This window comes from Rhagoletis pomonella, unplaced genomic scaffold (genome assembly GCF_013731165.1).
Source record: "Rhagoletis pomonella isolate Grant_MI unplaced genomic scaffold, Rhpom_1.0 Rhpom_scaffold_00001, whole genome shotgun sequence".
Classification (NCBI taxonomy): domain Eukaryota; kingdom Metazoa; phylum Arthropoda; class Insecta; order Diptera; family Tephritidae; genus Rhagoletis; species Rhagoletis pomonella.
The window spans coordinates 98369469-98383947 of NW_023458555.1; the positions used below are offsets into that span (position 1 = coordinate 98369469).

At 38.9% G+C, this 14479-nt stretch overlaps 2 protein-coding genes across 2 annotated transcripts in view; both read left to right on the plus strand.

Annotated features, from left to right (window-relative positions):
• Positions 1-8101, plus strand: part of LOC118734641 (acetylcholine receptor subunit alpha-like) — a gene marked incomplete at its 5' end in the record, with an annotated part of 14281 nt that extends 6180 nt beyond the window's left edge. The window contains 1 exon segment of the mRNA XM_036464350.1: positions 7657-8101. Coding sequence (XP_036320243.1) covers positions 7657-8101 — 445 coding nt within the window.
• A 1470-nt stretch (positions 8102-9571) lies between these two features.
• LOC118734650 lies at positions 9572-10864 on the plus strand. The gene has a single exon (XM_036464359.1). It carries the CDS (start codon positions 9572-9574, stop codon positions 10862-10864), a length of 1293 nt encoding a protein of 430 aa, XP_036320252.1.
• The last annotated feature ends 3615 nt before the right edge of the window (positions 10865-14479 follow it).

Below are 14479 nucleotides of genomic sequence, written 5' to 3' on the forward strand. Positions count from 1 at the left end.
TTGGAATCTATTAAATTTTGACAAAGTTATGGGCATTTAAAAAAAAAATTCTCACTGTCAATTCGAATAATCGATTTTTGCCTGAAAAACAAAATCGCGTTTAATTCGGCGGAAAAATTTTTCCGAGCCAAAAGAAAAAATACGTATCTCATTATTTGGACCAACAAACAATGTATTTGAGTTTGGCCGAAATTAAAAATCATGCTCGTACCTGACCGGTTGTCTGGAAATGGAAAGCATCCCTATAAAACGGGGAAAAAATCGTAAGCTACATAGAGGAATGTTGAATTTATTTTCTCTAAAAGAATGTGGCAGTCCGTAGCACCAATAATAATATTAAACATAAAAGACAAAGAGGGAACAGATCTTCTTATCTCCAAAGACTTAAGATTTATTAATAGTAAGCGAGAACTATGAGATGGTAACGGTTCGGAAAAATGTAAGTTGCGCAAAGCGAACTTTAGGAAAACTTGTTGAACACGTTCAATTCGATTTATCATGAATTTATGGCAACGCCTCCAAATAATTGCAGTATAGTTAAATTAAAGCGAACAAAAGACTTAAGCAACAATTTTAGGGTAAATGGACCAGAAAAAATTTTGCTAATTTGCGTCACAAATCCAAAAATTGCGTAAGCATTTGCAACAATATGACAAATATGGCTATTAAAAGAAACATTTTAAGAAGAAATTACGCCAAGATCTTTGATGTCATTAAAAGAATTTAATATTGTAGTAGAAATATTATAAGACGTAGCCACGATATTGAATATGTTTGCATAGGTGACCTTGAAACATTTTTTAATATTCAAAGAAAGACAATATTTAGTGCACCAACGATGCAGATTATACATTTCAGCTTGAAACTTTGTCACATCAGGTGAGCTCTTTATTGTAGAAAATATTGTTTAATCATCTGCATATAGCAAAAAATTTGCGAAAGTTAAGCAAGTACTTACATTGTTTATGTATAAAACAAGAAGCAATGGACCTAATATACTCCCCTGAGGAACCCCAGAGGAGGCTATAAAAGGTTTTGAAGTTGTTCCATCTATGGTGACAACACAGCGTTTGTTACTTAAATAAGACTTAATCCAACGCAAAAAGTCGGAATGAAAACCCAAATATGCTAGCTTGCTAACTAATATCGAGTGTGAAACTTTATCGAAATCCTTCGAGAAATCTGTGTAAACAGAATCAACTTGATATCCACTTGAAAAAGATGCAATGCAGCACTCAGTAAAAACAGATAGACTAGAGACTGTTAAGCGACTAGAAACAAAGCCATGCTGATTGAGTGAAGCTGAGCCCTTAGTTTCAAAATATATTTCTTCAACTACCATACTTTCAAACAGTTAACAAACAGATAGCTTTGATATTGGCCGATAATTACATACGTCACTTTTATTCCCACTCTTAACAAGAGGGTCAATAGAAGTCATCTTCCAATCATCAATAAATACCCCAGAAGCTAGTGATTTATTAAAAACTAGCTAATGCCCGCTTACTTCGTGGTGCCTAGTAAGAACTTTTGCGTTGGCCAATGCAAAAGAGCGTTTAAAAGCAAATAAATAATATAAAAAAAAATTTTTTAATATACAACGCTTTTATAAATGGACTAAAAAGTAGAAAATAATATTTCTCAGTCCCATAGAATTTGTTTTGATAACTTTTGATTTTGAAATTTTAGCAAAAGTCATTATAAAAAATCTATGAAATTGAAAATGAAAAACGTGGAGCGCATGCAATACAAAGCATTCGATTTAATTGACAATAGTCAAACTACATAAAGCAGACCTAAAATTTCTACAGCGAAAGTAGAACTTTGAAATCGATTTTAAACGGTCGTTATTCATATACCCACATGCATACATACATATATTACTTTTCATATCAATTCAAGTGTATTACATGCGCCCCACGCTTTTCATTTTCAATTTCATAAAATTTCAAAATCAAAAGTTATCAAAACAAATTCTATGGGACTGAGAAATATTATTTTCTACTTTTTAGTCCATTTATAAAAGCGTTGTATATTAAAAAGTTTTTTTTTATATTATTTATTTTCTACTTTTTAGTCCTGTCTGAATAAAATTTTGCAATAGATATTAAAATAATTCAACGATATTAATAGAAAGGTGCACACACATGCAGTTACATATTTATGTACATACAAACGAGCACCAATTAATTTTATTTAAAGAAATGGCGTGTCGTCTATTTCCGCTGTAGCAAACGTAGTACATAGGGCGACATCTAGATGTCATCTACCTCGCCCTATTCACTACAGATGTCGCCCTATGCACTATGCTTTTTTATAGGAACTTTTCAAAGCAAAGGTTTTATGGTGTCGGACACACAACATTGAAAGTTTCTGGATCCACAACACTGAAAGTTTCTGGACGCACAACATTGCAAGTTGATAAAAGCGTTGTAAAATAGTCAGTAAAGTCAAAGTTTTTGGTATAAGTTGAAACCACTAAGGCGCAGAATCCTACTCACACATAGGCCAATAATAGTAACGCTGTGATACCATAGGGAATACCGATCCCTTTCGGTGTCATGAGCTTTACCTATGGTCTTATATCCACCTGTGAGATCTCTGCCAAGCATGCGTAATCTTTTTCTATGATCTTGCAGCTACAACATTGGTGCGGTGCGTATGCCAATAAAGGTTCTTATAAGGAAACACACAGGAGCACAGAAGTGCATTTTTCGTTATAGGAGGGCCAAGAATCCTCGCTGTCCCACAGGATGAAAAGTTTTTCGGTATGTTGACTAAATGAGTCGTGTGATCTCTTGCATTTCTTTCAAATGAAGCAATTGATATACCTACGGTGATCTTTCCTTTTTAATTGGCCACTTTTTAATTCGTGGTAATACTTATGATCTGATTTCCAGGTACCCTGTAGGGAAACGAACTAGTGCGGAACTGGTTCGGTTCTAGTGTGCTTGGAACCATGACTAGTACGCGTTAATTCTCGTTTGCATGCTAGCGACTGGCGAATTTAACATTGCGATGTCCTAGGAAGTGTCAATTGTACCCCGTTGCATCCCTTCGGCTCTAGTTCCGAAGCAGTTCTAAATTCGACAGATAAGATCTAGTTCGTTTTGCATCCCTTTTTCTATATTTCCGAACCAGTTCCATATTCGACAGATGAGATCTAGTTCGTTCTGCATCCCCTTTTCTTTAGTTCCAAACCAGTTCCTAATTCGACAGATGAGATCTAGTTCGATCTGCATCCATTTTTTATAATTTCCAACCTGTTATAAATTCGTCACCTTAGATCTACATTTCTAATCAGGCTTGTCGAAACATTTCCCTTCTATATTAAATACGATCGGTTGAAGGAAGGACAATACTATCACAAATGTTTAAACGCATTTATTAAAAATTTATAAACCACATTAGTAGTAGCAGTAGTATTAAACTTAAATAGTAAGTAAAAAACAAAAGTGCGTTCTGCTTAAAAGTAAAAATATTAGTTCACTTTGTCTTACTTGTCTAAATTTAAGCATATTGATTTTTAAGTAAATTCAGTTCTTTTTAAGCTTATATGAATATAAAGTACTTCAAAAGTTTTTGTCGTACTTAACTTAAATAAGATATACAGTCAGTCAATAAAGTTTAGATACAGTGAAGTTTTTACAATACCGGCAACTATTTTTTAAATATTTTATTTTCCCCTAATTTTTTATAGAAATATTGTTAATTCTACACCAAAAACCCCAAAAATCAGAGTTCCAAACCTTATGCAAAATTAAAGAAAACTGCGAATTTCCATCCAAGTATTGCAATTTACACTCTTTAGAAAAAAGTTAAGTACTCAGTTATTAGCCCATTCAATTTTAGTATAACAAAGTGCAAGTTTCAGGTAGCTAGGACTTAGCATTTATATTTAGCAATTTTTTTTTGTTGTTTGGTAAGTCCTAGCTTCCTCACACTTGCACTTCATTATACTAAAATTGAATGGACTAAAAAACTTTTTCTATAGAGCGTAAATAGAAAGTGAATTATTTTAATGAAATTTTGCAGAATTTTCTTAAATTTTGCACAAGGTTTGGAACTCTGATTTTTGGGGATTTTGTTGTAGAATTGACCATATTTTTATAAAAAAATTACCGAAAACTAAAATATTAAAAAAATAGTTGGCCCTATTGTAAAAAATTCGTTATACCTAAACTTTATTGACTGACTGTATTAAGGTAGCTGTGGTGGATTGCATAAAAAAACTCTATTTGTCTTTTCTTAAAAAAAGGTAGCTCTGGTGGCTTGCATTTTTAAATAAATTTAGTGAGAAAGTGGTAATTATTTTGACACTTTTTTTAAATGCCTCTTTTTCTGCAACTGCATTGCCTTTCTCAATTGTCCTTCAGGATCTTGGCCTTTGTTTATGGAATCACTAAGTATTATGATTATTAAACAACTCAGAAACTATACCAGCGTGATAATCGACGTATCCCTTTGAGAGGTAGCCGCACCCTTATAAAAGGAATAAGACCCAAACTTTTCAGGTAAAAATTTCAGTACGCTGCGTCCTTATGGCCTTTTAAATTTTGTAAATATCATTATTCTTAAGTGGAAAAATAAAACGGAAAATTAATGATAATCTCTGCCCGAAAAAATAAAAATCATAAAATAATTATTATTTGTAATCCCAAAAATAAAAATCAAATAATAATTATTTCTGTTTGAGCGAAAAAATAAAACTCAATAATAATTCATAAAATAATGATTAAATGCTGATTTAAATTATTTTACTCATAATGATTTCCTTCCCTGCTTTTAAAATTTAAAATAGAATAGTTTAGTGAAAGTACCACATTTCACTGCTTTTGGACTGGTGCGGAACTAGTTACTATCGGACTGGTTCGTTTTTGGCAATAAAGAACTAGTACTGAACTAGAAATCTGGTTCACTAGTTCGTGTTTTCCCTACAGGGTATATGCCAGATCGCATGATCGTGCATGAGGGCGTCAGACAAATTTAACCCCATCCTTCATTTAGACATCTGAAAACTAAATTCGTATAACGTAAACATAGGGCCAAAGCAACCCAACCACGCGGGGTTTCTATACATTTCGGCTGCAGCGCCATCCATTGGGTCCATTTTCTGCAAAACCATTGCTTTCCATAAAATAAATACGTGTTACGAATTTTAACCAGAGGTACTCATCGGGTCTATTTTTATCAAAAGAATTTTCTGTCATACAGGTACATAGCTCACGTTTAAAATTTGAACGAAATCGGTTAATAAATACGACTTTTATAAATAGCTCTACTCGAGCTCCACCTAGCGAGTTTTCTAGTGGCATGTTATAGGACCATATATGAATGTAAGATAACCTCCTAAAATCTGACGGAACTCTATTCAGTGGTTTTTTAGTTTAGTCAGAACAACGAAAAGGGCTATCTTTTTAGGCAAATAGGTATGTAGATAGGACAGTCTACAGCGAAACTCGAAAAACCAAAGCTCCATTCTTTGTGAAAATTTTAAAAGATTCTTCAACATTTTTACACAAATTTTACCTTTTACGGAATACTAAAAACACTTAAAACCACTTTTCGCCATAAGTACGGTATTGATAACATATGTAGCTGTTTCGAATTTCAGGACGTTAGCGTAAGCGATTCCAGAGATAAGCTATATGAGTAGTTCAGTTTGTATAGAAGATAACACGCCCCCTTTTCCAATGCATTTGCAATATATGCATCAGTGCTAAGTTTCAGTTCCCCAGCGTAATTGGTTTTAGAGATGTATGTATTGGGTTTTTACATTTTAGTTTGTATAAGAATTTTAGGAATATCCCCAACTACATACCGAGTAAATTTTTGGTCGGAATATTTACTTTCAAGGTGCTGGCATATGATCCAAATATTAACCAAATCGGTGCAGCCGTTTAGTGATTTAGTGAAATACTTTGTACAGAGAAAATGTAAAGCGCGACGTCTCAGATTTCCTAATTTTTTGTCAGCAGCAAAAAAAAGTTTTTAATTTTTTTAGGCAAAAACCACACAGAAGTTCCAAAAAAGTGCGATTGGTCAATAAAATTAAGTTTGTGGTTATATCAAGGCGGAACTTTGAGAACAGTCCATTGTTAACTCTAAATATAAACAACGACGCACTGGAAAAAGTTAATACATTCAAGTACCTAGTAATAAGGATCGATGATAAACTAAAACAAAAAAAATGGATTCTATATTTGCAATTAGAGCTCTAGCAATATGTACATCGGTGAAAACTGCATTTAATTGCATACATTAGTTTTTGCGAGATGCGCTTACAAACATACAGATAGACAGACCAAAATTATAATAATTTTAGATTTGGCTTCTGTTGATCCCTATTAATCTTTCTTTAACATCTACTATGTACAGATATCGGCCTGTTGCAATTTTATTATTCTCAAATACTTTCGTTTGATATTCACCTGGCGAATGTTGCCAGCTTATCTTATAAATTTAACTGGGTTAAAGTTTCCAAATAGTAGGCGACCCGCTTCAAAAATACTTTCAAAAGTAAGCTTCCTAATCCGCTTTAGTTTTTAGGTTAATGTCCGTATTGTAATATTTCATTTATTTTACAAATTTAAATGAATACAATTTTTCAAGCAGTTGGCCAATCCCCTGAAAATATTTTCGACATTAAAATTTCCTACCCTTTTTAGTTTGATGACAATATTGCAATATTTAATTTTTGTTATCAATTAAATTAAATTAAGGTTTTCAAATAGGTAACCTTCCACAAAAATATTTTCAGCTGTAAGCCTTTGTAAACCTCTTTCTTTTGGCAGCCATATTGCAATATTTATTTTACCGTATCAATTGACCTAAACTGAAATTCTAAACACAGGTGGCAACTCTCTAATATTTTCCCTCTACATTGGAAGCTAGTTCTCTAGCGATACATCGGTGAAAACTGCATTCAATTCCATGCATTAGTTTTCGAGTAATACGCATACAAATATACAGAGAGTCAAAAATTCTAAAAACTGTTAATTTGGCTTCTATAACTCTAATAAAATCCCCCCATATTAATTTTTCTTTAATATCTAATGGTACCGACATCCGCCTGTTACAATTTTATTATAAGTATAGATATAGATTTCAACCCTCCTGTTCAAGAGTTACAGTAAGGTATTGGCCAAAAGCAACGTTGGGCATCGTTAGTACAGGAACATACCCACATTCAGCTTTATAGCTGATGTACTTAGGAGTAGAACACATATGTATGTATTTTGCTCATATATAAGAAGTATCTGGTGATCTTAGGGTAGAATATTCAAGAACGTGAATCAATAAAAAAGTGAAAGACACTTACTCGATTTATTTTGGACAACGTGGTTTTCTACTTGCCGAATTCATTCCCTGTGAGGACATCGCAATTATACTGCGATATGGCGAGTTTAAATCTGCGTGCATCTACACAATCATCAATTGTTCGTCTTGGAAAAAATTATCGAGGCGGGCTACTTTGATCCAGATCACATAGAGTGCGAGGTTATGCTGGCGCAAGTGAAAAAAACAATTTGAAAGGTTTGCAGAGTATCACGCGGATCTAGTATCTCTTGCACAGGCCAGCGAATTGGAAGCCCACGACGAATTTTTCGCTGCTACTGAAATGCTATATACTAATATTTGTGTTCGACTGCGTAGGAGAATGGGCGGTAAAGGCAATTCAGAGCCCAAGCCTCCTGTGACCAATCAACAGGACATGCGGTTAGATCCAATTAAAATTCCAGTCTTTGATGGTGATCCGGGGAATTGGTTGTCTTTCAAAGACCTGTTTGAATCACTGGTCCACAACCGCACTGACTTAGATCCCAGCTACAAGCTGAGTAAATTGCGTCAACATGTCAATGTAGATAACGTGCCATTGGTTGGGGGCCTATACACCGGTGGCTACGAGGACATGTGGAAGGAAATGAAACGTAGGTATGACAATAAGCGTTTGTTAGTTGAGTCGCAGGTTAACCGCCTCCTGGATTTGCCGAATCACCCAGCGGAATCGCAGAAGACCCTTCTTCGAGTTGTCGACACCGTACAAAATGCTATGCGAGCGCTAGCTGTAATGGATCTTCCAGTAACTCAATGGCAATGACTCATGTAGCAGCCGTTAATTCATCTCAAGCTTCCCGTTCAAGGAAGGCGGCCAATATTGTGCGCAAGTTCACATCGCCTTCACAAATGTCAGCGGTTCCTCAACCTTCCGGTAACAGAGCGCTGGGACACCGTGAAGCGGCTCTCACAGTGTGTCAATTGCCTCAGCGTCGACCATGGGGCGCGAGATTACCCGTCGCGGGATTGTATACGCTGCCATCACCGGCACCACACACCTCTCTGCAGAGAAGAAGATGCAGTCAGTGCACCAGCAGCCGAAGTAACGAACACATCAGCAGTGCCGACTCGTAACTCTAAGCCAGGTATATCTGTAGAGCATACGCCGCAAGTATACTCACGACAACAATGACAGTCAGAGACGGTTCGGTCTTATCTAGTCCACGGTGACCGGACCGTTTTACTAGCCACAGCAAAGGTTCGTCTTGTGGATCATAATGGACAACAACACACTTGTCGTGCCCTCTGCGATATGGGTTCCCAGGTGAGCTTAATCACTGATTCTTTAACTAAACGTATGGGTCTCCGTAGAAAACCAGATGAGGTCCGAATCGAAGGCATCGGTTCGAGCACCGCGGTCTATACCAGAGGCAATGTGACTGTTAAGATGCAACCTACAATTGACAGCAACACCGAGTTCAGACTGGAGGCGTATGTTGTGTCGATGATAACCTCAACTACACTAAGCGCAACGATCGATCCGGCAGCCTGGACTCATTTGAAGGATTTGCCGCTGGCGGACCCAACGTTTGGTTGCCCGGGTCCGGTGGATTTGCTTCTCGGTGCTGAGGTGCTTAAGGATCTCTTGCTGGAAGGCTTAATTCGGGGATCTGCAGAACAGCCTTGCGCCTTGAACACACGGCTTGGTTGGGTAGTGTTTGGGCCAGCTCATGGTAGCTCAACACAATCCGCACAGCTAACATCGCATGCTGTCAAACGCGTCAAAGAACAACGACTCCACAAACTACTTCGAAGCTTCTGGGAACTCGAAGAGCCAGCTGTGGTATCAGAAACTCGGGAAGATGATTGTGAAAGGGTATTCACCAACACCTTTACACGCGCAACGGATGGCCGTTATCAGGTGCAGATCATATTTAAACCAGATGCACCCTCCATTGGCGATTCATACCAATCTGCAATACGTCAGTTTCTACAACTGGAACGGAGATAAGCGAACGACGCTGATCTACGCGAGCAATATACGGCTTTCATGAGGGAGTACATAGCTCTTGGCCATATGGAGGTAAGCCAGGAGTTAATTATGGACGCTCATCCTGGTTACCTTATTCCCCATCATGCTGTTACTGCCAAATTTCGGTTTGTGTTTAATGCCTCTGCAAAGACATCGAATGGCGTATCACTGAACGACGTGCAATTCTCGAGCCCACAGCTACACCTAAACTTGGTCGACATTCTTCACCGTTTTCGCAAATTCAGCGTAGCCATCACGAAGATGTTCCGTCAAGTCTTGGTCGACCAACGTCATAGAAAACGGCAAAAAATTCTTTGGCGTGAGGCTTCAGACGTTCCTCTACAAATATACGAATTGACAACGGTGACGTATGGAATGGCTTGTAGTCCATTCAATGCGGTACGAGCGCTGCATCAATGTGCGCAGGATAATTGTAAGGCCATCAGTGAACCCAGCCGAGCTGCCGCAGCGCAACATAGCATCCTTTATAATTTTTACGTGGACGACTATCTGGACAGTGTCGATACGTCCGAACTAGCAATCACGCGGGCACAAGGTGTGGAGACCATCTTGAAGCAAGGTCAATTTGTGTTGGGGAAATGGAACTCCAACTGCTCACACACGCTTGCTACCATCACTGGTTCGACAATGTCTGCATCCGAGCTGGAGTTGAACTATTCAGCGACGAAGGTACTAGGTTTGCATTGGGATCCGTTGCATGACGAGCTCTTCTTCACGATACGGGGGTTCGACGAGTCAGCGATGCCTACCAAACGGACAGTGCTTAGCGACGTAGCTACATTGTATGATCCGACTGGCTTATTGGCACCAGTTGTCATTGTGGCAAAACTCTTTATCCAGGATCTGTGGAAGGCGGGATTGCAGTGGGACTCGGCACTGCCACCGGACCTGCTCAATGCTTGGTTAATATTCCGCAACGGGTTAGCGGACATTTCACGACTTCGTGTTCCACGTTGGCTAGGCATGCGTGCCGATTCGATGGTGAGGCTCCATGGTTTCTGTGATGCTAGTCGTAAGGCATATGCAGCTGCGGTGTATGTCCAGACGGTGGATCACAATGGTAATTCAGGTGCAGTTCTGGTTGCTGCAAAGACGAAGGTCGCTCCGGTCAAGGAAGTGACCATACCACGCCTTGAGCTATGTGGTGCCCACCTACTTACAATCACTATGAACCACGTCCGCAAGGCTCTTGACCTACCAGATGTCCCTTGCATATATTGGTGCGATTCAAATGTTGTATTATGCTGGATCCGCAAGGCACCTTCAGCTTTCAAACAGTACGTTTCGAATCGAGTCGCTTTCATCCAGGCCAATTCGGATGTAAATTCCTGGAACCACATCCGATCGGAGCTTAATCCGGCGGATTGCGCAAGCAGAGGCTTGTCGCCATCTGGTCTGGAAAGTCATCGACTTTGGTGGGCCGGACCGGCATGCATCCATCAACACACAACCGTAGGATCGGAACCAGTTACGATGACGGAGGAAGATCAGCACATTTTTAGATCCGCATCTCGCCCTGTGTATACTAGCTAGTATCTCGTGTTGACTGCCAGTGGCTCATGACATCAGGTGACGGTAATCGGGTACCTCTCATAGAGAGGTTTAGCACGTTGGGACGTCTTCTCCACACCACGGCGTGTCTTAGACACATACTACCATTATTTCGAGGCAACAGAGGGGTTGTGGTCTCCGCCGAAGAGCAGAACTGGGCGCTGGTCTTACACATTCGTCATCCACAATGTAACACTTTCAAACAGGAAATTAAAGCACTTGTCTCTAATTCCAGAATTGAGGGTCGCGGTCCACTTCTACCCCTAAACCCGTTTCTGGATGAAAATGGAATATTGAGAGTTGGGGGCCGACTAACCAACGCTGACATGAGTAAGGATCAGCGACACCAAATCATAGTCCCACGCGGCACTATAGCAGATTTGATGGTCGCAGATGCACATAAGCGCTGCCTTCATGATGGCATACAGCAGATGCTCCAGTTTCTCCGACAACGTTTTTGGCTCATATGTGCGCGGGCCCAGGTAAAATCTTACATCTGGAGGTGCACCGTATGTCGAAGACATCTGCAAATTATGCAGCGTCAACAGATGGCGTCGTTACCAAAGGAACGTGTCCTTGTTGCACCACCATTTTACCGCAGTGGCTTGGATTACTGTGGCCCCTTCCATGTTCGAGTTGGCAGCAAGCGCTCAGCAGTTACAACAAAAACCAATGCAGCCATTTTCGTTTGTATGGCATCGCGTGCAGTTCATATTGAGCTGGCAGAAGACTTGAGTACACAAGCATTTATAAACGTGTACGACCGCTTCGTGAGTCGACGAGGCATCTGAGCTACCTTATACAGCGATAATGGTACTCAGTTTATTGGTGCGAATCGACAAATGCAGGAGGATTTACAGGCATGGGTGAACGTGTTTGCACAACAACACCTGGTGGCTGTAGGAACCCACTGGAAGTTTATTCCACCATCGTCACCTCATCACGGTGGCCTTTGGGAAGCAGCGGTGCGTTCTGCCAAAAAGCATCTATTGCGAGTCATGGGTCGTCAAACAATGCGCTTCCCCGAGCTTTACACTCTTTTGACGCGTATAGAAGCCTGCTTCAACTCACGGCCATTGCTGGATTTATACGATGACCCGGAAGGTGGTGTAGCCCTCACTCCGGGTGATTTCATTATTGGCCGCCCGTTGAATTGTCGTTCAGAACCTCCATTACCAGAAGTTCCAGAAAATCAGTTGCATTACTGGCAACGTCTTCAACGAATGGTGGAGCACTTTTGGCGTCGCTGGCAAAGCGAATACATAAATACCCTTCAGTCTCGCAGTAAATGGACTAGACCGGAGCCAAACATTCAGCGCTACGACTTCGTTCTCATCCGGGATGAGAATCTCCCCCCAACATTTTGGCGCATAGGAAGGGTCATTGACGTGCATCCGGGCAGTGATGGTTTGGTTCGCGTGGTCACCATCGAATACAATTCTAACCAGAAAACCTCGAACGGACTTTTTATCAAACACCGATGTCAGCGGCCGGTACAGAAATTATGCCGATTAACAGGCCCACCTGAAGAATTACTGAACCGCACGGGTTCAGCCGGGCAGGATGTTCAAGAGTTACAGTAAGGTATTGGCTAAAGGCAACGTTGGGCATCGTTAGTACAGGAACATACCTACATTCAGCTCTGCTCATCAACACCCGCTGAATGCACCAATACAACCAACATTAGTTCATTTTTGCAATGTCATCGCTTAACATCCATATTATGCGTATTATTATTGTTCTCGCTCTAGCGTTAGATGTTTTTATAGCTGATGTACTTAGGAGTAGAACACATATGTATGTATTTTGCTCATATACTTCTGTATGTATATAAGAAGTATCTGGTGATCATAGAATATTCAAGAATGTGAATCAATAAACAAGTGAAAGACACTTACTCGATTTATTTTGGACAACGTGGTTTTCTACTTGCCGAATTCATTCCCAAACACCACCCAAAAAAATTTTTGTGTAGTAAAATTTTCTAAACCTGTTCAGTTTGATAGCCATATTGCAGTATTCAATTTGTCTTATAAACTAAATTAAATTAAAATTTTCAAACGGGTGGCAACTCAAAAAAAAATTTTTTGGCTATAAGCCCCTTTTTGTGACGCCCATATTGCAATATTCGCTTTTTCTTATAAATTTTTTTAACAGGTGGCAATTCTTTAATTATTTTTTTCCTATGTTTTACTAAAGACTCCCCACATTAATAATTCTTTAATATCTGTAATATACAGAGGGACCTGTTGCAATTTTACTATATGTATAGACCAGTTTCAATGGGAAAACTAAAGAGGGACAGTTTCTCAATAATACACCTGCCAAACCATCAATGTCAGTTTTAACAGACAGTTTTCAGTTTGGAAATGCCACTCGTAACGTCGTTAGATGACGAGCTTAATGACCCAAAACTAAGAGAAGAACTCGCCGCAAAATCACAATCTGGTTGGGATGCGTCGTCAAGGACTAAAGTTAGAGCTGAAGAATTACGCAAATAGACATGCCTCATCAACTGGACATCGAGCAAATTTGTTATCAATTAAAACAGCTGAAGGTATGCCGGAACTCGATTTCTTCGACTAAATAAACTGCCAAACAGTCTTCGGATTAGATTTTATATTTGATTCAACATTAAGTATGTACATAATTTGTATAAAGGAAAACAATAACATTTCTTTAGATGTTTTTGATAATGAGAAAAGAAGATGTGGTTTCCCCTTTTCTTGAGCTATTTCAAGAATTTATTCTTTAGATTCTTTAACCTTTTTTATTCGTAATTATTTCAAGATAGCTTATAACCTTTTTTTAATAACTGGTATATTACTTACACAAAACTGCATTCTCTGTGTTTATCGGACACCGTAAATCTCTTTGCTGATTTCTTTAAGTCAAACTTCGTCCAAGATAATACAATAGCTGTTAACACCAGTTGTCATGACTCTTCCCCTGCTCTAGATTTTGCATTATTTTCTGTGTCTAATTTGGATGTTATTAATGGCATCTCTTCCTTAAAGTCCTCAATAAAAAGTGATTTAGATAGGCTCTCTTCATTTCTACTTAAGAAATGCAGTGTTTCATTTTGTGTGCCCTTAAAATTTATATTTAATCTCTCCCTCGGCACTGGCGATTTTATTGACAGTTGGAAGGTTGCTTTTATTTTTCCGATCTTCAAACCTGGTAACTGGAATGATGCATGAAATTATAGACCTATATCTAAACTCACCACTTAGTCAAAACTTTTCGAAAAAGTGGTGAAAGATAAAACGTACTTCTTTCTGAAGGAATTACATGATCCCCATCAACACGGTTTTGTGTGTGGGCGTTCTACAGTCACTAACTTGGCTGAATTCTCCCAATTATGGATTACTTCATTTAAAACCGGTTATCTAGTAGATGTTGTCTACACAGATTTTACAAACGCTTTCGATACTGCTTCGCATAGTATATTGTTGTTAAAACTGGAAAAGTTAGGTTCCCACTCAAATTTCCTCCTTTGGTTAAGGTCTTACCTTACTAATCGAACTTCATACGTCGAAATTAGTAGTACTAAGGGCCGGTTACTCAATGTCTGGTTAACACTAATCTGCCGTTAAA